Source organism: Lithobates pipiens, unplaced genomic scaffold (genome assembly GCF_037356315.1).
Source record: "Lithobates pipiens isolate NorthernLeopardFrog02 unplaced genomic scaffold, aLitPip1_a1.2 Scaffold_23, whole genome shotgun sequence".
Lineage (NCBI taxonomy): Eukaryota > Metazoa > Chordata > Amphibia > Anura > Ranidae > Lithobates > Lithobates pipiens.
Window position 1 is genome coordinate 277,395,546 of NW_027507785.1, and position 25,261 is coordinate 277,420,806.

Sequence of the window (25,261 nt, forward strand, 5' to 3'; positions counted from 1 at the left end):
TAATAGATCTGCTTTACTTGCACCCTAAGCCAATTTGGAAGAGCACCAATTAAAGTAGATCCAAACTCTACAATCTCATGTGTGCTTTAAAATGTAACTAAAGGCAAAAAATATTTAGTTTTCGATGTTGTGGAGAGGGATTAAAACCCCTGTCAGTTTTTATTGCTGTCTGTGCCCCCAGTTAAAGTGGTTGTATACCCACATTTTTAACTTTTACCTACAGGAAAGCCTATAATAAGGCTTACCTGTAGGTAAAAAAAATATCTCCTAAACCTGTACGGTTTAGGAGATATTCCCCTCGGTATGCGCCGCTGACTGCAGCGGCGCATGCGCACAAGGGGTTTCTCGCCGTCAAAATCCGGCAGCAGCCGAGCGGCCGGACTGAAATCTCCCGCGCGCATGCGCGGGAGTGACGATATCGCGGCTCCGGCCACTCACAGCGCCGGAGCCGCGATACCCGGGAAGAAACGCAGAGGGAGCATGTCAGCTCCCTCGGCGTGGATCGGGCCAGATGTCGGGGCCTCGTTCTAAGGTAAGTATTTCATAATGAGCTAGTATGCGGTGCATACTAGCTCATTATGCTTTTTGCTACCGCTTTAAGGAGATTCCTCCTCTATTTATCCTGTTTACTAGAGCTGCACAATTAATCGTCAGGAATCGCTATTGCGATCTTGATTAAAATGTTTCACAATTCTTTCTATGCAAAGAATTCTCTCTGCTCTTCAGCCCTCAAAGGAAGAGAAAAACTGGGCAGTTGCCAAGTATCAAAACATTCTTTATCAATTGAGCATAAACATTGTAACAATTTGTCAATGGAATAGACTTTGCGTGTAAGTGAAAAAAATTTAAAGCGGGAGTCGGCGTTTTTTTTTTTTTTTTAAAAGCCAGCAGCTACAAAATACTGCAGCTGCTGACTTTTAAAATAGTGACACTTACCTGTCCAGCGCGCCCGCGATGTCGGCACCCGAAGCCGATCTCTCGATCGTCTCTCGATCGTCTCTCGGGTGCTGCCGCCGCCATCTTGGGTATGGGAATCAGGAAGTGGAGCCTTTCGGCTTCATTTCCCGGTTCCCTACTGCGCATGCGTGAGTCGCGCTGCGCAATAAGGATGGACCCGCTGCCTCTGGGATCTGTGTGTTTCCCAGCAGGCAGCGGGGGACTTTCGGAAAGGGGCGTAATCTACGCCCCTTTCCGCAGAGAGCTATCCCGGAAGTGGGTGCAGATACCTGTACTGTACAGGTACCTGCACCCCCCTCCCCCCTGAAAGGTGCCAATTGTGGCGCCGGAGGGGGGGGGGGGAGGGTTCCGATGAGCGGAAGTTCCACTTTAGGGTGGACCTCCGCTTTAACCACTTAAACACTAAACCTTTTTCTGACATTTGTTGGTTTCAAGTTAAAATCTTTTTTTTTTTGCTAGAAAATTACTTAGAACCCCCAAACATTATATATATATTTTTAGTAGACACCCTAGAGAATAAAATGGTGGTTGTTGCAATATTTTATGTCACACTTGCGCAGCGGTCTTTCAAATTACTTTAATGAATAAAAAAAAAAAAAGCTAACCAGTAAAGTTAGCCCATTTTTTGTATAATGTGAGATTTTATGTCGCAAGAATATCGTAATCTTTTTATTCTAATCAAAAAAATTGTGATTCTCATTTTGGCCAAAATCGTGCAGCTCTACTGTTTACCATTATCATTGAAGGTGAATGTAAAAGAAAAAAAAAAAAAAAAAAGAAATAATCACACATTTTGTGCTGTCCCCAGAAAAGTAATAGAGGGGAAATCTTCCAATGGGGACACTAGTTCTGGTGACCTGGGGGTCCCCAAGAAATGCCCCTTATTTGCAGGGATTTCATCTGCAACACAACAGAAATCTCCTCACAGTAATAGGAAATCCCCATCCAACTCTGTTATTGCCAAATCAGGTACCTCCTTTAGAAGATTTGTCAATGGAATAGACTTTGCGTGTAAGTGAAAAAAATTTAAAGCGGGAGTCGGCGTTTTTTTTTTTTTTTTTTAAAAGCCAGCAGCTACAAAATACTGCAGCTGCTGACTTTTAAAATAGTGACACTTACCTGTCCAGCGCGCCCGCGATGTCGGCACCCGAAGCCGATCTCTCGATCGTCTCTCGATCGTCTCTCGGGTGCTGCCGCCGCCATCTTGGGTATGGGAATCAGGAAGTGGAGCCTTTCGGCTTCATTTCCCGGTTCCCTACTGCGCATGCGTGAGTCGCGCTGCGCAATAAGGATGGACCCGCTGCCTCTGGGATCTGTGTGTTTCCCAGCAGGCAGCGGGGGACTTTCGGAAAGGGGCGTAATCTACGCCCCTTTCCGCAGAGAGCTATCCCGGAAGTGGGTGCAGATACCTGTACTGTACAGGTACCTGCACCCCCCTCCCCCCTGAAAGGTGCCAATTGTGGCGCCGGAGGGGGGGGGGGGAGGGTTCCGATGAGCGGAAGTTCCACTTTAGGGTGGACCTCCGCTTTAACCACTTAAACACTAAACCTTTTTCTGACATTTGTTGGTTTCAAGTTAAAATCTTTTTTTTTTTTGCTAGAAAATTACTTAGAACCCCCAAACATTATATATATATTTTTAGTAGACACCCTAGAGAATAAAATGGTGGTTGTTGCAATATTTTATGTCACACTTGCGCAGCGGTCTTTCAAATTACTTTAATGAATAAAAAAAAAAAAAGCTAACCAGTAAAGTTAGCCCATTTTTTGTATAATGTGAGATTTTATGTCGCAAGAATATCGTAATCTTTTTATTCTAATCAAAAAAATTGTGATTCTCATTTTGGCCAAAATCGTGCAGCTCTACTGTTTACCATTATCATTGAAGGTGAATGTAAAAGAAAAAAAAAAAAAAAAAAAGAAATAATCACACATTTTGTGCTGTCCCCAGAAAAGTAATAGAGGGGAAATCTTCCAATGGGGACACTAGTTCTGGTGACCTGGGGGTCCCCAAGAAATGCCCCTTATTTGCAGGGATTTCATCTGCAACACAACAGAAATCTCCTCACAGTAATAGGAAATCCCCATCCAACTCTGTTATTGCCAAATCAGGTACCTCCTTTAGAAGATTGCGCCAAAAAAGAAAAAAAAAGTTTTGGGCTTTATTACATTAAAAGGCCACCTTTTTCAAAACTGTAATAAAATGCACATTTAAAAAACAAAATGGGCACTTAATACATTTTTGCATTGAACTGTGATCAGAGTGTTGCGCAGCCTCCTGCATGGTTTTCATTCCATCTCAGGTGTGAACGCTGAGGAATGGGCCCATCATTGTGAGGCTGGAGGAAGTAAACAATGAACTACAAGTGTGGTGATGTCACTGTATTTGTGCTCTACTCAGACCTATGCATCCCTCTGCCATGGTGGCAGATGAGTAAATCGAGGCCAAATTCAAACAAAGAGAGGCACGCTGCAAAAAAAAAAAAAAAGTGTTTATAATGTTTTGCATTTCTATTTTAAACTGAATGGATTTTACATATACTTTAAAGCTTCATTTTCAGACACTTCCTGTGACACCAGTTGTGTTCCTACGCTGTCACCTGCTCCCCTGGCTGAGGCTACAAGCAGCCTCGCAAACGCACATTGTCCAGACACGGTCAGATATTACCACTATCAGGAGCTCCATGCAGAGAAATGATGTGCAGCCATTGGGATTTTGTTTTTCATTCATAGAAGCTAAGTATGTTTACTATGAATGGAGGGGATTGGCAGAAAGTGCGGGGGCATAGTTGGAACTCTTGATGGGTCCCCCCCGCCACACTGGATGCTTACAGCAGATAGAGTGGGGGGCAGCATGGGTATTCCCCTCCCCCCCGGCTTTAACTACTTCCCACCCAGGCCAACTCTGCCATTTCTCTCCTACAATCATAATTGTTTGCTAGAAAACTACTTAGAACCCCCATACATATACACACACACACACACACACACACACACACACACACACACGATTGGTGACAAACTCGGATACTTTCTGGCAGTTATTGGCATCTTTCACCCTTTAAGGAATGAGTGTTTGGATTCCATTGTGAACCCACCTGAGCTATCCCTCCAAGAAGTACACAGCCAATCATAGGCTGCCCAGGCATTCCCTGCCCCCACAATTTCACATGTACACCCCCTTTCCCCCCCAGCTGCAGGGGGCAGAGAATGCCTCAGCTGCTTGTGATTGGCTGTGTACTTATTGGAGGGATAGCTCAGGTGGGTTCACACTGGAATCCAAAACACTCATTCCTTAAAGGGTGAAAGATGCAAATAACTGCCTAAAGTATCAGAGTTTGTCACCAATAGGGATGATCTCAGGCGTGTTCGCATGGACCATGTGCAGAGCCCGCCAGGAAGTTGGCACGGCGCTGCGCTAATCACATGCAGTGAGACATTGCTCCGATGTGTGGCTGCAGAGATCACTGCCTGTGATTAGCGCAGCCCTTCATTTTTTGTTTTTGTTTTATTATTACACACAAAGAAATATTTGAGGGTTCTAAGTAATTTTCTAGCAAACAAATTATGATTTTTACACTTAGGAGAAAAATGTCAGAATGGAGGGACAGCTCGGTTGAGGTCACACTGGGATCTGAACACACCTAAGCTTATCCCTATTGGGGAGATTTTCCCAGATTTCATGGAAGGACAGAAAGTGACGAGTTATCTCTCCAGTGAAGTCACAGACATAAATAATACTTCAAAGGGGGGTGAGAGGGGTTACAACATCTGACAATGTTTTTTTTAGCTATCCATTCTGTGTTGGGTACAGTCCCTCTCTCTATTTCCTGTATGGGTGACACAGGGACAGGAAGTGAGGGGAAACTTCCTCAATAGGAGGTCACAGGTGGAAATAAAATTCAAACAGAAACTTCCGCTTTTCCCAGCTCTATCAATAAACGAAGGAAAGCATGTCGGCTTTACACGTCTTGTACTTACCTCAGTAATGTAAAATCTGGCCTCACTATTTATAAGTGCCCCCACTGACACTTTACATCTTCATACAGAATGGGAGTTTCCTATAGTTCACTAACCTATAACCCCCAACTATAACATCATCACATTAGTGAGGGAAACTTTCTCCAGGACTATAATTTCAAATACCAGTATAAAGAAAGTAATGGAAGACTGTATATCATACCTCACCTCTGCAGTGCACTGTAGCCCAGCATATAGAGAGGATTATAGCAGGACAAGGCGCTCATCTCTCGGTACCCCAGGCATATCTGATATAAGATAATGACTGCCGGGGAAGATCACAGCCGCTTGAGGTGCTATTTGCCCCTAGGAACCTTTGTCATCCGGAACCTTTCCTCTTAGCAAAACGAGCACATTTTGAGCTTCGCTTCCGGGTTATGTGATTCTACTTCCGGGATCTGCTCCTGGTTTCCTAGCAACCCGAAGCAGCATTCTACAGCAGTGGGCTTGTAGGGAAAAGAAGGCAGAGTGAGGTGAAATGACTCGAGCCGGGGACCTGTGCCTGAGCTCCGCCGGGGCTGTTCTGGCTTTGGCCACCTCTGGTGATGGCGGACACCCGGCTCAGCACATCATAGACGGGTGAGCGCTACACACCGAGCATTTGTAGAGCATTATAGACCATGCAGTATGAGGTCTCTGCATCACCAGTCATTAGGCCTCAGGACAGACTGTAGAGCAGACTGTGTTTCCATCTTAGCAACCAATCAGAGCTTCTCTTGCAACTGGAATGGCAGGGCCTGATTGGTTGGTAAGATAGAAATACATTTCCCCAGATATTCCTTCTATGAGGCCCAATAACGGAATGTCCCGATTGTCCCGGTGTTCTCGGAGGCACGTACAGCTCTACTCTGAGTATGGTGCCCAGCCATGAACCGTCATCCTCTATGGCAGGCTGTCACCGGAAGGCCCTGAATGCTCTACTGAGTGGCATTTGCATTCGGCCCCATTCACATCTAGTGGACGGTGTCAGTAGTTTTTTATTTTTACACATTGATTTTTTATTTTTTTTTACAATTTAATTTGTTTTAAAAAAAATTCACAATGCTTTTTAAGGGTTTGGATAGTGTTGGTAGGGCAGGGGAGAAAACCTTTTTTTTATTTTGGATTGCGTAGGGGAGAGATATATCTAGAAATGAGCTTGGGTGTCATTCGAATGCAGTCGCAACAGCAGCTCATTAAAGTACAAAAAAAATGCGGGAATTTGGGTTGGAAATAAGTTTGGAGAATGCTCAAGCTCATCTCTAGTTAAAGCGGAGCTCCACCCTAAAGTGGAACTTCCGCTCAGCGAATTCTCCCCCCCCCCCCGGTGCTACAATTGGAACCTTTCGGGGGGAGGAGGGTTCAGATACCTGTATAATACAGGTATCTGCACCCACTTCTGGGCATAGCGAGCCACAGAATAGCCGCAGATGCCTGCCCCCCCCCCATTGTGTTCTGGTTAACACACAGTTCCCAGAGCACAATGGGGACCAGTGAAGACGCGCTGCGCGACTTGCGCATGCGCAGTAGGGAACTGGGCAGTGAAGCCGCAACGCTTCACTTCCCGATTTCCTGACAGAGGATGGCGGCGGGAGCAGCTGAGAGACTAGTGATCGTCATCTGCCGCCGACATCACGGGCACCCGGGACAGGTAAGTAGCAGCTGCAGTATTTGTAGCTGGACAGGGTGCTCGTCTCTCGGTACCAAATGTGGCATGTCAGGGGGTCACCAGTACTTAAAGCGGAAGTTCAATTTTTGGGTATAAATCCGCTTTAAAACCTCTGTCAGTTTTTGTCATCTGTGTCCCATTGAGAGGATTTCCAGTCCCATAGCCAAAATAGGAGGCGAGAGGAAATCCCTGTTAGTCACCAGAACTAGTGTTCCCCTTGGATATTTTCCCTTCTATTCCTGCTCTGGTGACAACCCAAAATGTGGATTTTTTTTTTCATTTTTATTGATGACAGTAAAACGGAAAAATGGAGAGGTTACATCTTCTTAAGGCTGGGTTCACAATGCTGCGGTGACTAGATCGGATGTGATTTGCACCGCACTGCAGTGCAAATCACATCCGATCTCTGTGCGATGCGAGTTCAGCCATACAGATAGTATTGCTGAATTTGCATCGCATCCGGCCCAAACTCACACAGGACCCTTTTTTTGGTCTGCAGCAGAATCGGATAGCATGGGTGTTCACACCATGCAATCCGATTCCTGTCCGAGTTTGCAGATCGCACTGCGATATGCGAACTGATCTGGGGGTGTCATTAACTTTTCACTGACACTCCCAGCAGTTTGCATAGGGCAGTGTGAACTGCCGCCGGGAGGTATGCGATGCGGGAACCCACAGTGGATTTGCAGCGTTCCCGCATCGCAGCAGTGTGAACCTAGCCTTAAGGGGACACAGTCAGCCATAACCTGACAGGTGTTCTAATCCATCTCCACTGTATCCAAAACTAAAAAAAAGTTTTTTGTCTGCACCAGAATTGGATCTCATGTTCACACCCACGCGATCCGATTCCTGTCCGAATTCACAGTTCGCACTGCAATATGCAAACCAGTCTGGGGGTGTCATTAATTTTCTATTTACACCCGCAGTGGTTCATATAGGGCAGTGTGAACTGCCTGCGAGTTCTATGCGATGTGGGACTGGAATCGCGCTGGTGTGAACCGACACTTAGTACTTATCATATTTCAGCTTATTGAAGATCTTCATTTCTTTTCAGGAAGCCTGACACATTCTGGACTACAACAGGAATGTTCCCCCAGGAATTCATCATCAGCTTGAACACTTTGCAAAAAATTGGCAAAATTACCATCGAAAGCTCACAAAGTAAGGCCAGAAGGGAGATTTACCTTCTATCCATAGCATTAAAGGAGATGTACGGGCAAAGTTGTGCCAGCTGTGACCGCCCCCTCCCCAGCCTGAGCACTGGGCAAACAGAGCAGAGATCAGTGACTGACATTCACTGCTCTCCACTTGAAGCAGACGGAGAACTGAGAAATCAGCTGTCATATAATTAATCAGTTTTCTGTGTTAGAATTGGCTTGGAACAGCTGAAGGATCATACAGATATCGCAGCATGGAGGTGAGTATGAATGCTTTTTTTCAAAAGCTCATACTTCTCCTTTACTGCCTCCTGCAAGGGTTTTTAATGGATCAGTATCTAAATATACAGCAGTTTACTAATTTCAAGTCATTTGCTGAGTCCAATTTTATTGAGAATACAGACACAATGTAATACAGTCTTTACTGTGGGCTCAGCCATCTTGATAGATTGCCTGCTGCTTCCAGGCACTGAACAGACCTACAGTAGGTATAGAAAAGAATCACCCCTTTAAAATAATCACATTTTGTTGCTTTGCAGCCTGAAATAAAGACATACACAGATTTCCTTTTAACCAGCTGTATTTATAACATCCAAGTGAAAGATATAACACCAATATGTCAGAAAATAAAATAAAAAATAATAAAATAAAAAATAAATTCAAAAACACAGAATCACTGAGTTGGAAAAAGGATCACCCCCCCCCCTTCTTTTTTTGAACCACCCTTTGCTTTAATTCCATCCCTTAGTCTGTTGGGATATGTCTCTACTAACTTTGTGCATCTAGGCTGCAGTATTTGCTCACTCTTCTTTGTAGAACTGCTCATGTTCAGTTAACCTTGATGGCGACTGTTTGTGGGCTGCAGTCTTCAAACCATGCCACAGATTTTCAATGGGTTTTAAGTCTGGGCTCTGACTAAGTATTAAGTATTAATGGACTGTACCACAGTCCACAGGTAACACAAGCGATTTATCACAAGCGATTTACCACAGGTAACCAGGCGATTTACCACAGGTAACAGGTAAAGAAATCACTTGTGTTACTTGTACCACGGGTAACACAAGCAATTTCTTGTGTTACCACAAGATGGCAGTACAGTCTTGGGCTCACAGTACTCAGCTTCCTTTATTAATATTTTTTATCCTTCTTCTTTTACAGTAAGAAGTTTACGTATTGAAACAAGCACTTCCAAGGAACCAACAAATTTTGAGCACTGTGTGGAAAGAGGTGAGCGTGTTATTGTGAGCAATGAATTTGTACCTCTTTTGAATTCGATTAAAGCAAAACTACAGGAAACTTTTTTTTTTCTTTGGAAACATCACATTGTAAACAAAGTACCTCTGATTTAAGAGTATTATATGCTCAGCATCCAAATAATGGGCAGAACACCAAAGATGTTCAATTCCAGCTAAGGTTTATTGCTTGGGGGTGTGCTGTCATTGAAGCAAATCTTAGCTGGAGTTTATCATCTTTCGTGTGTGGCCCCTTGTTTGGATAATGGATTGGAGTGGAGAAGAGCAGACTACAGGGTCTTGGCACCTGGATGATTTCAGACAATCAAAGAGGATACAGGCTGGCCTATGAGCAGAGAAAATGTTATTCTATATGCCCAAATTGCTGCAGGTTACTTTACAAATTTAAGTTTTATTTATCCCAGATACTACACATAGTGCTCTTCTTCCTGAGCTGTGACTGTAGTAAAGGATATCGTTGCTCACTTTCCCCCTTCCTCTCTTTTCGTCCATTCACCTTAAATTTTTATCTGAATGGACCTGCCCCTCCTTTCCCCTTGTCTACAGACAGAACAGCTTGCATTATTTGAAACAATTACAAGAATTTTTGTGAATACACAATTGAGAGGAAAGGGATAATGAACAAACGGGATCCTTTACTGTATGAGAGCCTGAACTTGCAGTCTCAGCGCCAGAAGAAGAGCGCTGTGTTTAGTATGCAGGATGAATGAAACTAAGATTCATACAGTAACCAGCAGCGATTCAGGCATAGGATAGTCTTAATTAGAGGTAACACTTTTACATTGTGATGTTTCCAAAAAAAAATCATGGACGTCCTTCTTTAAAGTCCAACTCCAGAAAAAAACAAAATGTAAATAATGGATTGTGCATCAATTACCTTGCTCTTCAGTTGTGATTCCAAACACCTCTTCCTAAGCCATCCTGTAGTCTACTTGACCAAAGTCACAGTTTCCTCTATGAGGCAAGCTTATTTTCTGCCCTGGGGACCAGACATTCGTCCCTGCTCATTATCTTCTTAGGGGCCAGTCCCGGCACTGCCTCTGGAGCCTATGAGAGAGGACCCAGCCACTGGAGGTGTTGCTTCCACCATAAGAGGTGCCCAAATCACGCAGGCAGTGATGTGGATACCCGAAGAAGGACCCCAGGAAGTAAATATGAGAAGAGAGAGGGATTGTCATGTGACTGTGGCTTCTGATAGGTAAAATATGTATTTGAATAGCGTTTTTTTTTTCCATACTAGCGGGTAGCTAAGAAGAGTTGGGAGGGGTTGCTAATATCTTGAAGTTAGGCTTTAATATGGTTGTAAACTTCTGGACATTTTTATTTTTTTCTTACCTGCAAGGTAATGTCCTAATGTGCTAGAACATTATGTGAAACTTTCTTGAAAACAAAGCATTCCAGCGATGCATTGTCATCGCTGGAGGCCACTTCTATCTTCACCCATCTTGCTTCCGGGTTCACGGACTTTGGCTCTGGGGCTGGCCGGAGCTGCCATGGCATCACTCCTGCGCAGGAGCGCGGGCACCACCGTTTATGGCACAGGGCTCTGAAGGAACGGTGCGGGTGGCCATTCCTTCAGAGCGCATGCTATACCACTGGCTGCATGTACAGTAAATATTCCCTAAACAGCACATATTTAGGAGATATTTACACTACCTATAGGTAAGCCTTATTTATAGGCTTACCTATAGGTAAAATTTAGTGATGGAAGTTTACTTCCTCTTTAAAGAGTAACTCCACTTTTGTTGAGGAAAAAAAAAAGCATTCCCTTATGGGTAATCTATGTACATTGCAGGGATTTTAACACATTTTGTTCCAGATTCCTATCTATATGAAAAATAGCTGTTTGTCAGTATCCATGTGTAGAATAAATGTGAATGGGAGTGACTTTAAAATGATCATTCTGCTGCTACACTTGCAGGGTACTAATGAGAAAAGTGGCACAGCCTGTATCTCTTTAGACATGATTAACCCTTTGGCAGTATATCACCAAAACTGAAATTTATGTTGCAGAGGACACCCAAAATCTGACTTGTATCTTAGTACAGACTTCTGTGAAAATCAGTGAGCCAATGACACCTCCAGGTAGCCATATTGCATTGCATTCTACAGAAAATTACAGCGCTACAGTTTAAAAAGGGAAAGGTAATTTTTAATAATGTTATATTACAATATGACTTGTGTAGCAAGTCATTAGCTGCTTATTATTGTACTGATGTAATTAGTTTGTTTCTAGGTCTCAGAAGTATGGGCTTTTCAGCAATTTTCTTGTCACGTGTGTTACATCTATACTGATGTATTGTTACAGCATTGTGACTGAAATGGATTTTCTCTCCACTTGGTTGCAGAATTTGAACATGTTGAAGGACAGTTCCACAATGAAGAAATTACTGTAAGTGTGAAACCACTCAAACTTTCAATGAACCTTTTTACCATCTTAAACATTTGGAGTGGATGTAAACCTCAGATTTGAAATATGAAGAAAGCATATCCCTCTATAGTGTGTCAGTTAAGAGCACTAATGCGCTGTACACACGACCGGTTTTCTGTCTTGCGTACACACGATACACACAATCACACCAAAGTCTGACCGTCAAGAACGCAATGATATACAGCGCATACGATGGGATTAGAAAAAGGAAGTTCAATAGCCAGTAGCCAATAGCTTCCGTCTCGTACTTGCTTCAGAGCATGCATCGTTTTTGGTTCGTCGGAATAGCATACAGACGAGCGGTTTTCCGATAGGAATTGGTTCTGTCATAAATTTAGAACATGTTCTATTTCTAGGTCCATCAGAATTTTCGACGTAAAAAGTCAGATGGGGCATACACATGATTGGAATATATGATGAAAAGCTCCCGTCTGACTTTTTCTGTTGGACATACCGCTCGTGTGTATGCGGCATTAGTGTCATTTCTGTCTGCTGCTTCATTCCTCTGTTATTAGCATGAATCACTTCTGACAAGTTTTCCTGGCACCAAGAGCAATATGGTGACATGGGAGGGATCTCCAGCTGATTGACAGCCTCAGCTCTGTTCCTGTGTGCTGTGTGGCACAGGTCAAATTTGCAGCCACAAAATAATTACTAGCTGTGCAAACATAATCCCACCACGTGGCCAATGACATAACATATGTATGAGGTGAATCTGGGATCGACAACTACAAGCATTCTTTTTTTATATGTGAAATTGTTGTGACAATTCAGGACTGTGGAGCGCATGAAGGCAATGGAGGAGAGGGAAGGTCAGGGTAGGCAAAGAAGAGGGTGCAGGAGATGATCACCATCAGCGTGACATACAGCAATGACACCTGCACCGTGATAGAGTCATCTGACACCAGCAGCCTGACATACAGCAATGACACCTGCACCGTGATAGAGAGCACTGACATCAGCAGCGTGACATACAGCAATGACACCTGCACCGTGATATACAGCACTGACACCAGCACCGTGATATACAGCACTGACACCAGCACCGTGATATACAGCACTGACACCAGCACCGTGATATACAGCACTGACACCAGCACCGTGATATGCAGCACTGACACCAGCACCGTGATATGCAGCACTGACACCAGCACCGTGATATGCAGCACTGACACCAGCACCGTGATATGCAGCACTGACACCAGCACCGTGATATGCAGCACTGACACCAGCACCGTGATATGCAGCACTGACACCAGCACCGTGATATGCAGCACTGACACCAGCACCGTGATATGCAGCACTGACACCAGCACCGTGATATGCAGCACTGACACCAGCACCGTGATATGCAGCACTGACACCAGCACCGTGATATGCAGCACTGACACCAGCACCGTGATATGCAGCACTGACACCAGCACCGTGACATGCAGCACTGACACCAGCAGCGTGACATACAGCACTGACACCAGCAGCGTGACATACAGCACTGACACCAGCAGCGTGACATACAGCAATGACACCTGCACCGTGACATACAGCAATGACACCTGCACCGTGATAGAGAGCACTGACATCAGCAGTGTGACATAAAGCACTGACACCAGCACCGTGATAGAGAGCACTGACATCAAACGCGTGACATAAAGCACTGACACCAGCACCGTGATAGAGAGCACTGACATCAGCAGCATGACATAAAGCACTGACACCAGCACCGTGATATACAGCACTGACACCTGCACTGTAAGCAGCCCCAGGAGGAAGTCAGCATAGCACAAGGATGGTGGGAGCCCCTCATAATGAGCATAGCACAGGGATGGTGGGAGCCCCTCATAATGAGCATAGCACAGGGATGGTAGGAGCCCCTCATAATGAGCATAGCACAGGGATGGTGGGAGCCCCTCATAATGAGCATAGCACAGGGATGGTGGGAGCCCCTCATAATGAGCATAGCACAGGGATGGTGGGAGCCCCTCATAATGAGCATAGCACAGGGATGGTGGGAGCCCCTCATAATGAGCATAGCACAGGGATGGTGGGAGCCCCTCATAATATGCACAGCAGAGGTACAGCCTCAGGAGGAAGTCAGCACAGCACAGGGATGGTGGGAGCCCCTCATAATAAGCAGCCCCAGTAGAAATATGACACCGCTCAACCTCTTCAAACAGGAGGGTACGGGCATATAGTACGGTGTGCTTTTTTTGGACAAGGAAGTGAGCCAAATGAAGAAAGAAGGTCTGTGTGCTCGATTAAAAAAATCGTTTCTAGACATATACATGGTCTACTGGTCACATGTGTTGAATTTCTCAGAGATCCATGCATCATTCATTTTTAGAAATGTGAGGTAGTTAACACTGTCGTGAGCTAGGCGAGTACACTTATCGGTCACGATCCCCCCTGCTGCGCTAAACGTCCTTTCGGACAGGACACTGGACGAGGGGCAAGCCAACAGTTCGATTGCAAATTGGGCAAGCTCTGGCCAGTGGTAAAGCCTGCCCACCCAGTAGCCGTTAACCCGATGTAGTCGGACACCTGACGGTCTAGGCGTTCCCTGATGCTGGCCCTGGATGACACCTGTCGATGGGTCGGCTGAAAGAATGACCTCATATCCAAAGTCGCCAACACATCTTCAAACCGGCCTCTTCTTGCAGGCGGTGTTGGATTGGTACCCGCAACTCCTTCTCTGGGAGTGGGAATTGCTCCTCTGCCAGCGCACGCAAAAGCAGAATGCAGCATTTCTCGAAGCAAGGCCTGGAAGTGCTCCATTCTGACAGCCACAGAGGGCGGTAACATTTTTCCGTTTTGTGTTTGTACCGGGGGTCTAAGTACGTTGCCACCCAGTACTGGTCCTTGACCCTTATGCTTTTTATACGGGGGTCCCTATTAAAACACTGGAGCATGAAGGGCCCCCATTTGCACTAAACTGGAAGCAGTGTGGTGGCCTGGCTCCTGCTCATCATCCAGGATAATGTCGTCCTCTTCATTCTCCTCTCCCCATCCACGCACAACAACAGGGATCCCAGAAAGGTTTAAAGCATGCTCTTCTTGCCCCTCCTCATCCGCCCGGCACCATCCTCCTCTGACTCCTCTTCAGACTCCTGTTGTTCACTTGTCTCAGATAGAGTAGCCCCCCCCCCCCTGGGAATTCATCCAGCATTGCGACTTCCTCATCTTCCCTCTCCTGCTCCTCCACAGCTTGATCAATGACACGACGCAATGCACGCTCCATAAAGAAGGCATAAGGTACCATGTCACTGATGGCGCCATGGCTGCAACTCACCAGTTTGGTGATCTCCTCAAATGGCCGCAGAAGTCTGCATGCGTCGTGCATGAGCAGCCACTGGCACAGTGAAAAAAAAACCAGCTCCCCAGAACCTGTTCTGCCGCAGAGTTCATACAGGTAGACGTTAACTGCACGTTTCTGCTGGAGCAGCCTATCAAGCGTATAGAAGGTTGAGTTCCATCACGTCGGGCAATCGCAAATAAGACGCCTGACCGGCAGATTGTGTCGCCGCTGAATGTCAGTAAGGCGAGCCATGGCCGTGTAAGATCTTCTGAAATGGGCCGAGATTTTCCTTGCCTGCCGCAAGATGTCCTGGACCCCAGGGTATTTGACAAGGAATCGCTGCACGGCCAAGTTTAAGACGTGTGCCATGCATGGAACGTGCGTAATTTTGCCCTGTTTCAATGCGCTAAGCAGATTGGCACCGTTGTCACACACCACTTTACCAACTGTCAAATTGAGCGGTGTTAGCCACTGATCTGCCTGTGAACGCAAAGCTGAAAGGAGTGCCGGGCCAGTGTGGCTCTTGGCTTCCAGGCACAACAGACGCAGCACGGCATGGCAACGTCTCACCTGGCATGTCGAATAGGTTCTGGGGAGCTTGGGCGGCGCAGCGGAAGAGACGCTAGCAGCGGAAAAGGAGAAGTCAGCCGAGGAGGAGAGGAAGGAGGATGAATGAATGAATGAATGAAATACTTATATAGCGCACAATGCGAACTGAATTGCCTCTAGGATGGAGGAGGAGAAGGAGAAGAAGAGCCAGGCCTGCATGCAATCCGTGGCGGTAAAACCAAATCTACACGAGTGCCACGGGTTACATGCTTGACGGCCGTCAGAAGGTTCACCCAGTGGGCAGTAAAAGTGATATACCTTCCCTGCCCGTGTTTGCTAGACCACGTGTCTGTGGTCAGATGTATCTTGGCACCGAAACTGTGTGCCAGAGATACATTCACTTGCCGCTGAACATGGCCATATAGCTCTGGGATGCCCTTCTCTGAGAAATACTTCCTTCCTGGGACCTTCCATTGTGGTGTTCCAATGGCCACAAATTTGCGAAAGGCCTCCGAGTCCACCAGTTTATATGGCAGTAGTGGGCGGGCTATGAGTTCTGACAAGCCAGCCGTCAACCTTTGGTCAAGAGGGTTATCCGGCGTCATCATTTTTTTATGCTCGAACATTAGGCCCACGGAAGCCTGCCTTTTTGCAGAAAAACGTGAGCTTGGCGTGATGGAAGGTGGAGTGGAGGACAATTGTGAGGAGAGAGGAGAAGTAGAAGACGAGGCTGGACGGTGAGAGCCTGGAGTGTGGCTTTGTGTGTTCCGTTGCTCCCACTGGGCTCGGTGATGGCTGCTCATGTGCCTTCTTAAAGCGGTCGTCCCTAGGTGAGTGTTGGGCTTACCGCGACTAATGAGTTGAATGCAAAGATTGCAGATGGCAATGCTATTGTCAGCAGCGGACACGTTAAAAAAAAAAAAGCCCACACTGCGGAGCCATGTGCCGGTGTCCTGGGAGCGCCAGATGTGACCGTACATGGTCGATGACTCGCTCCTGATAAAATTGCAGTCTGCTTTGTCCCTCCTGTGAAATGTAAGTTATTCCTGCTTCTCCTCCTTATCTGCTGGTCTACATCTCCCTCTGAGCTCCCCTCCTCTTCCTCTCTTGTGGGCACCCACGTGACATCACTAGACACGTCATCATCGACGTCACCTTCCCCACCGCTATAAGTAGAGATCTCGGAGTAGGCAGCAACAGCGGGAACCAACCTCCTCCTTGGGCTGATCTGGGTACTGTCATCAGACTGCTGAGTGGCGGTTGTTGCTACCTCCTCTTCCTGATCCAATACCAAGAGTGGCTGCGCATCAGAAATGTCTTGATATGGATCAGAAAATAATTCCTGTGACTCAAGCGGAAGGTATGTGGTGGTGGTGGTATTGTTGGTGGTAGTGTCTTTGGGGGTGCACATAGCAGAGAGTGAAGAAGAGGGTGCAGATCGAGAGGATGAGGAGGGTGCAGAAGAGTAAGGCTGAGTGAGCCACTCAACCAAGTCTGGTGCGTCCTTTAAAGTAATTGAACGCACCTTCTGCAACTTCCCACTTTGGCTCAAGCCTGTTGCTCCTGCCCTACCCCTACCACCCCTGTGGAAGGGCCTGCCTCTTCCTCTGCCTGTCATTTTTTTAAATGACCCTGTGACAAAACTCTCAGTCCCTATACTGATAAAGGACTGCAGTATAGGGCAGCAGTCAGCAGTAGTGCACCTTAACCCTATGTATTGTGGACCTATACCAGTCCTTAAGGAATAGCAGACTGTACCTCACTCAACCCTGTGTACTGTAGTACCCTATACCTTACCAGTCCTTATAAGGACCTTTGTGGAACAAGTAGGTTGTGAATGATTAGCAGACTGTACCTCAGTCCCTATACTGATAAAGGACTACTGCAGCAGAAGGGCAGCAGTCAGCAGTAGTGCACCTCAAGCCTATGTATTGTGGACCTATACCAGTTCTTAAGGAATAGCAGACTGTACCTCACTCAACCCTATGTACTGTAGTACCCTATACCTTACCAGTCCTTATAAGGACCTTTGTGGAACAAGTAGGTTGTGAATGATTAGCAGACTGTACCTCAGTCCCTATACTGATAAAGGACTACTGCAGCAGAAGGGCAGCAGTCAAGTATAATATTCTTTCTATATTTGGAAGAAAGAATATTATACGTGTACAAGCCTATTACCATACCAGTCCTGAAAAGAACCTTTGTGGACCTAATAGTAACAGCTACTGATTAAACTGACTGTCCCTCACTGCTTCACACACAGCTCCCGGCCTGCCCCTATTTAAACTGACAAAACAGAGGCTGCTGGAACAATAACTTGAATAGCACTTTTGTGGACCTAATAGTAACAGCTAATGATTAAACTGACTGTCCCTGCAGCACACAGCGTCCTGTCCCTCTCTCTACACTGACAAGACAGGCTGCTGCAAAAATCAGTAGCACAGCAGTGCCTCAAACCTATATCCTGAACTACACCTAACACCTATACCAGTCCTGAAAAGAACTTTTGTGGACCAAATAGCTAGCGATTTGGGTCACTGCAGTCTCTCCCTGCTCCACACAGCAACTTCTCCCTATAGTGACAGAAGAAAGAATGTAAAATGGCCGCCGGATCGGGTCTATTTATAAGTTAGGGGGAATGTCCAAGTGTCCATGTGCTGTAATGTCTCAATTGGCTGTCCTGTACCCCATGATGGATGTGCATCATAGGTCAAAGTTCTTTTACACAGTAAACACGGAAGTCCGCCGGGCGAACGGCGGCAATAGTCCGCCGATCGGGCGGATGGCGAACAGCCGAAATTTGCCGCGAAACGACCGCCGGGCGAACCGTTCGGCCATCCCTAGTGGCCAGGTCTGATGAATCACGTATTAATTTACATCATGTGGATTGTGTGTTTCGCTTACCTAGGGAAGAGGTGGCATCAGGATGTAGTAGGGATAAGAATGCAAGCCGGTGGAGGCTTGGGCAATTGCTTTGGGCAATGTTCTGCTGGAATACCTTGTGTCCTGCCTTTCTTGTGGATTTTACTTGACATGAACCACCTGCCTAACCATTGTTGCTGACCAAGTACACCCCTTCATGGAAATATTATTTCCTGATGGCAGTGGCCTCTTTCAGCAGAATGATGCACCCTGCTACACTGCAAAAATGGTCCGAGAATGGTTTGAGGAACAAAATGAGTTCTCTAAATATCAATCTAAATCGGCATCTGTGGGATGTGCCAGAAACATAGGCCCAATTCATGGAGGCCCCACCTCGCAACTTACAAGACATAAAGAATAGCAGCGCCACATACAGGGGTTGAATTACTAAAACTGGAGAGTGCAAAATCTGGTGCAGCTCTGCATAGAAACCAATCAGCTTCCAGGTTTTATTGCTTAAGCTTAATCGAACAAGCTGGAGTTAGAAGCTGATTGGATACCATGTATAGCTAAACCAGATTCTGAGAGCAGCAGTTTTAATAAATTTCTCCCAAAGGATCTGCTACTGCCTTCCTGGTGGCAGATACCACACCATTCGTTCAGAGGTCTAGTGGCATCCATGTCTCGATGGGTCAGAGCTGCTTTTGTGGCAATAGAAAGACCTTCTCTATATTAGGTGGGTAGTCCTAAAGTTATAGTTGATTACATAACTGAACTAAAGAGTGTTCTTTATATTTGCCTGGAGTTTTGTATGAATTTACATTCTATATACGAACCTTGTTTAGCTAAGGGCATTCTTATTGGCCTTTTTAGGATAAAATAAGTTAACTGACCGGGTGACAATGGTGTATTCTAGATAAAAAGTCAACTGTTTGTAGCAGAACAGGTCCTGTCTTATTATTATTATTATTATTATTATTATTATTATATATTATACAGGATTTATATTGAGCCAACAGTTTACGCAGTGCTTTACAATATAAGAAGAGGGAGACAATACAGTTATAATACAATGAAATACAGGAGGATTAAGAGGGCCCTGCTCAGAAGAGCTTACAATCTAATGCGTGGGGCAGGTGGTACAAAAGGTTGTAGCTATGGGGAATGAGCTGATGGAAGTGGTAAAAGATAAGTTGGAGACGTGATAAGTTTCCCTAAAGAGATGAGTTTTCAGGGATTGCCTAAAGGTAGCAAGAGTAGCAGATAGCCAGACAGGTTGAGGTAGCGAGTTCCAGAGAATGGGAGAGGCTCTGGAGAAATCCTGTAGACGAGCATGGGAGGAGGAGACAAGAGAGCTAGAGAGAGGTCTTGAGAAGAACGGAGAGGACAGTTTGGGTGATATTTGGAGACAAGATTGGTGATATATTGGTGTTGAGCGGTTGGTAAGGTGGATAAGTCTGGCAGTAGCATTCATGATAGACTGAAGAGGGGATAGCCTATGGAGAGGCAGGCCAATGAGACGGGAGTTGCAATAGTTAAGGCGAGAGATAACAAGGGAGTGACTGAGGAGCTTGGTGGTTTCATTTGTTAAAAAGGGGCGAATTAATTTAAGGAAGTGGTGCGACATCCATGCTAATATGTAAGTTAGTAATGCGGGAGGAGTCTGAAGGAGTGAGGGGAGGAGTAGAAAGATTTGTGTGTCATCGGCGTATAAGTGGTATTGGAAGCTGTGCATAGTTATCAAGTGACCAAGGGAGGAGGGAGGTGTAGTAAGAGAAGGGGTCCAAGAACAGAGCCTTGGGGGACCCCCACAGAAAGGGGCAATGGAGAGGAGGAGACAGAGTTGTAGGTAACACTGAAAGAGCGCTGTGATAGGCAGAGAACCAGGATAGAGCAGAATCTTGGAGGCCAAGGGAATGGAGTTTAATGAGAAGGAGCAGGTAGTCAACAATATCAAAGGCTGCAGAGAGGTGAAGTAGTAGTAGTATGGAGTATTGGCTGTTGGTTTTAGCAGTTAGTAAATCGTTAGTGAGTTTTAGTAAGGCAGTTTCCGAGGAGTGCTGCGAGCGAAAGCCAGAATGTAAGGGGTCAAGTAGGTTATTTTCACTAAGGTAGTAGCTAAGACGGTTGTTGACTGAGCATTCTCAAACAAGAGGGGGGTTTGGGACTTTAAATGAAGCACATCATGGTGCTTCCATCCCGGTAATAAAATTAAAAGATAAAGGATAGTTGGGACTTTAAATGAAGCAATTGTATAGTGGAGATAAGTTGTAAATAAATAATATTTAATTGATGACATTGTTCTAAAAACATAAAGAGTATTCATTTAATTCATATATATACATAATGCACATGAGGCATAAACATGATGAGTAAACTGATATAATCATATCGGTACATGATCAGAAATAAAAATAAAATAAATAAATAAATAACTATAAGGAATTAATATAATTACCATAGCACATAAATGCCCCAACAGCAGACAGTCATGATACAATCATAACGACACATGATCAAAGTGAAGTAAATAAATAGATAACTAAAAAAAATTTATATAATTACTATGGCACACACGTGCCACAACGACAGACCCAAGACTGGCACGTGCACCCACAGAGTGTATGTGGGTCTATTGGCTGGTATAAAAACAGTATTATACAGTATTAATAGTAACTGGATAGGGATCAACCCATATGGAATACAACTGTGTCATCAAGTGTATCTCAACGCATTTCGTGGATTTTTCCACTCGTCAGGAGCAGATGCACCAAAGATTCCTATAGGGTATATAAAATATGTCAATGTTTAAAATGAAATAAAATTATACATGGTGTTGTATGTCAATAGACGGCTCACCAAACACACTCACCAACCCAGACAGCGCATGCAGTGCATGGTGACCGGCGCAGGGTAGGCCACGGGTCTAAATCCACAAAACGCGTCGAGATACACTTGATGACACAGTTGTATTCCATATGGATTGATCCCTATCCAGTTACTATTAATACTGTATAATACTGTTTTTATGCCAGCCAATAGACCCACATACACTCTGTGGGTGCACGTGCCAGTCTTGGGTCTGTCGTTGTGGCACGTGTGTGCCATAGTAATTATATTACATTTTTTTAGTTATCTATTTATTTACTTCACTTTGATCATGTGTCGTTATGATTGTATCATGACTGTCTGCTGTTGGGGCATTTATGTGCTATGGTAATTATATTAATTCCTTATAGTTTATTTATTTTATTTTTATTTCTGATCATGTGCCGATATGATTATCAGTTTACTCATTATGTTTATGCCTCATGTGCATTATGTATATATATGAATTAAATGAATACTCTTTATGTTTTTAGAACAATGTCATCAATTACCGTAAATATTATTTATTTACAACTTATCTCCACTATACAATTGCTTCATTTAAAGTCCCAACTATCCTTTATCTTTTAATTTTGAGCATTCTCAAAGTTTAGAGGTGAATGGGAGCAATGAGATGGGTCTTGAGTTGTTCAGGTTGGTGGGGTCCACTGAGGGCTTTTTTTGTATGGGAGTGATCTGCACATGTTTTAGAGGGCAAGGTGCCAGTAAAGATTGAAGATGAGAGTGAGGGAGCATATGATAGAAGAAGAGGGTGACCCTAGTAGTTGTGAGGGAACAGTTGGTTAGGTAGACATCTGAGAAAAGATTTGTAACCTTTTCAGTAGTAGTCTATTCAAAAGAGGAGAGCGTTGAATGTGCTGTTAGACAAGGTATGTTGGGTGGGGAAGATGTACGCACAGTGGAAGTGTCCTCACAAATTGCATCAATCTTGATTTTGAAGCGATTGGCAATCTCTTGGGCAGTGAGTGAGTTAGTGGGTAGAGGGGGGTGGGGGACAAAGCAGAGAGTTAAAGGTTGGGAGGAGCCAACAGGGACTGGATGACAAGGTATTTATAAGAGAGACAAAGTAGACTTGTTTGGCAGCAATTGTATTTTAGAAGGGCAGATTTATATAGGGTGAAGTCCTGCAGGCATTTGATTTTACGCCACAGTCGTTTAAGAGCATGGCAATGTCTCCTGAGATTTCTAGTCTTGTCAGTTTGCCAGGGTTGTAACGGTCGGGGCCTGATTCTGCTTGTGGTTAGAGGAGCAAGTGCATCTAGTGATGATAACAGTGAACTGTTGTACACAGAAGTGGCCAGGTCAGGTCAGGACAGGACAGGGGAGAAATGATGTCATATAGGTGGTCAGTAGCAGAATAGCGTAGAGAAGGGTTAAAGTGGCAAAGGTTCCTACAAGTAATTGTTTGCTGCTTGGAGGGATGGGTGGTTGGAAGCAAGGATACAGTGAAACTTATGAGGTTGTGATCAGAGAGATGAAAGGGGCTGTTGGTGAGGTTGCCAACATTGCACAGATGGGAGAATACAAGGCCAAGGGTATTACCATTGGAGTGAGTAGAAGTATGTGTCCATTGGGTTAGGTCAAAAGATGAGTTTAAGTTGAGCTGTAGTTGGGCTGTTAACATTGACGGGAATCTTGAAGTCAGCAAGAAAGATGGTGGGTATTTCAGAGGAGAAAAAGTAGGGTAGCCAGGCAGCAAAGTCATCAAGAATGTGAGATGCCAGTCCAGGAGTCCGATAAATTGCTGCAATCCTCAGAGAAATAGGAGAAAACAGACAAATACAGTGCACCTCAAAAGAAGAGAGGGATAGAGAGGGAGGCATAGGAAGGACTTGGAAGGTGCTTTGTGGGGATAGAAGAAATCCAACTCCATTGGTTCTGGGGGAGTGAGTCCAATAGAGACCACCATGGGAGAGGGCAGCAGGAGAAGCTGAGTCAAAATTTTGAAGCCAGGTTTCAGTTATGGTGAGGGAGTATGTTAAAATCATGATAGATGAAGAGATAATGTGAAGATGTTAGCTTGTTACAGATGGAGTGGGCGTTCCAAAGGGTGCATGAGATTGGTGTGCTGCTTTGAGGAAGCGGGGGATAGAAAGTGAGTGGATTGCGGTGGTTGTCAGAGGAGGAGGGATATTGGATATGTGGCTTGCAGTTGGAAAATGGCGGACCAGCATTAGGAGAAATGTCACCTGAGACTAGGAGAAGGAGGAGGGGGTGAGCAAGGCAAGATGGGAGTGGGGTGTGCATGAGCGCATGTCTAATGGCCCTGGAGTTTATGTCAGCATGTGGGTGCAGCCAATGCAGGAGATGATGGGTGCAGTAGTAGGGAGAGGGTAGGAGTGAGGGTGATATGTGCATGCTGCAAGGTAGAGAGAAGGGGTAGAGTAAGGATAATTTGAGCATAGAAGACCCCAATGTGAGAAGGAAGAGAAGAAGGAGCATGTTAGTGGATAGAGAGATGCTGGTTTGCTTGTTGTCTTTCAGAGTGGAGCAAAATTCTTGTATCTTCATCCAGCTTTAGTTATCCTGCTTACGTTAAATTGCGGCAGTGAAACTGCACATCACTCATGACGGAGCCCCTCAGGAAAGAGCCATGTTGTCTGCGCCACCCCATAGGCTGCTTTAAATGTATAGGGAGAGTAAGCAGGCATGCATTTCTCAATTGGTCATTATAGGGTCTGATTTGAGGCGCCTGAATATGGGAATACCAGACCAGCTACAGACACAGGCTGGGGTCATAAAGCTAATTTGCAGCTTCATCTAATGCTTTCAGTTTAGCTGATTCTGTGATATATCTGGTCTGCTGATCTTTCAATACTGTGTGGAAATGTGCATTAAGAGTAATGCCCTGTACACACGGTCAGAAATTCCAATGGAAAAAGTCTGATCGGATTATGTTGTCGGAAAATCCAATCGTGTGTGGGTTCTATCGGAATTTTTCCATAGGAATTTCCGATGCACAAAGTTTGAGAGCAGGATCTAAAATTTTCCGACAATAAAATCCGATCGCATAAATTCCGATTGTGTGTAGAAAATTCAGACGGACAAAGTGCTACGCATGCTCAGAATAAACTAAGAGATGAAAGCTATTGTATAACCACCTACCAGTCCTTGGTGGCTGCATTCTTTTAATCTTTCAGGCCAAAAACCTTTTTAGCAAGTACAGACATGCATTGTCCTTGTCCCTTCCTGTAAACCAAACTGCAAGCAAGAAATGTTATCTATCTCCTGTAAACTACTAAACCCCCACCCACCATGAAAGTCAAAGAAGTCAAACAAAGGCAGACATGTTTCTGGTTCAGCTAGTGACAACTTTGGCTCCTTCCATGGACACCATTGAGGTGTGAGCGTAGCCACCCAGGGGCAGGCAATGTATTATTCGTGGCATTACCAGGTGAAAAATAAATAAAAAAGAAAACAAATGCAGCCATCACATCTAAGGACTGGTAAGCGACCATACATTTCCTTTTGCTTTTGCATTTAGATCCACTGTAAGTTATTGCGCATACGTATATATCTTCACTGCATACAAAGCTGTATTTGCATTGTATAAAAAAGGTAACTTTTTTAAATGTATTTTATTCCCCAGTTTCCTGGAGTGCAAGCGATCCATTTGCGCTTTGTGATCTTGTCCGGATTTGATCATTTTGTAGCTGTGCGCAGCGTGTCAGCAGAAAGTGTCCTATAAATTGCAGCTTTATGTAACATACCATATGGGTCCCTTAATAACAATACGTACAAGAAGACAGAACAAGTAGAATCACTACATGGTATAACTATTTATAATTGATTACATTTGTTTATTGTATTTTTATAAATAAATAAAAAAATATTGTGTGTGGGCATGCTGTGTATTTAACCACTTCACCCCCGGAAGGATTTGCCCTCTTAATGACCAGGCCATTTTTTGCAACACTTTAACTGAAAATTGGGCAGTCGTGCAATGCTGTACCCTAAGAAAATTGGCATCCCTTTTTTCCCACAAATAGAGCTTTCTTTTGGTGATTTTTGATCACCTCAGCGGTTTTTATTTTTTGCACCATAAACAAACAAAGAGTGCCAATTTTGAAAAAAAATAAAAATATATATATATTTTTTATTACTATAATATGTATCCAAAATAAATAAATAAAACAACACATTTATTTAGCAGTTTAGGCCAATATATATTCTTCTACATATTTATGGTTAAAAAAAAAATCTC

The 25,261-nt window shown here is 44.7% G+C and overlaps 2 protein-coding genes across 3 annotated transcripts in view; one reads left to right on the forward strand and one right to left on the reverse strand.

Moving 5' to 3' along the window:
• Positions 1-5,298, reverse strand: part of LRRC42 (leucine rich repeat containing 42) — a 33,018-nt gene extending 27,720 nt beyond the window's left edge. The window contains exon 1 of one of the 2 annotated variants that reach the window (XM_077453287.1): positions 5,140-5,298. The gene's annotated coding sequence lies outside the window, so the exon portion shown is untranslated. The remainder of the gene's footprint in view (positions 1-5,139) is intronic. The other variant, XM_077453288.1, reaches the window with a different exon arrangement.
• Positions 5,299-5,375: 77 nt separating this feature from the next.
• IFT25 (intraflagellar transport 25) lies at positions 5,376-24,900 on the forward strand. Its single transcript, XM_077453290.1, has 5 exons — positions 5,376-5,555; positions 7,679-7,785; positions 8,940-9,008; positions 11,383-11,426; positions 24,647-24,900. The coding sequence occupies exons 1-5, from the start codon at positions 5,455-5,457 to the stop codon at positions 24,743-24,745; spliced, it is 420 nt and encodes a 139-aa protein (XP_077309416.1). The 5' UTR covers positions 5,376-5,454; the 3' UTR covers positions 24,746-24,900.
• The last annotated feature ends 361 nt before the right edge of the window (positions 24,901-25,261 follow it).

Excerpts from the sequence above, each read along its gene's own strand:
- IFT25 (XM_077453290.1), top strand. The coding sequence starts at position 5,455 with ATGACTCGAGCCGGGGACCTGTGCCTGAGCTCCGCCGGGGCTGTTCTG. Across the intron at positions 5,556-7,678 it reads GCTCAGCACATCATAGACGG|GAAGCCTGACACATTCTGGA; the intron begins GTGAGCGCTACA and ends ATTTCTTTTCAG. Across the intron at positions 9,009-11,382 it reads TGAGCACTGTGTGGAAAGAG|AATTTGAACATGTTGAAGGA; the intron begins GTGAGCGTGTTA and ends ACTTGGTTGCAG.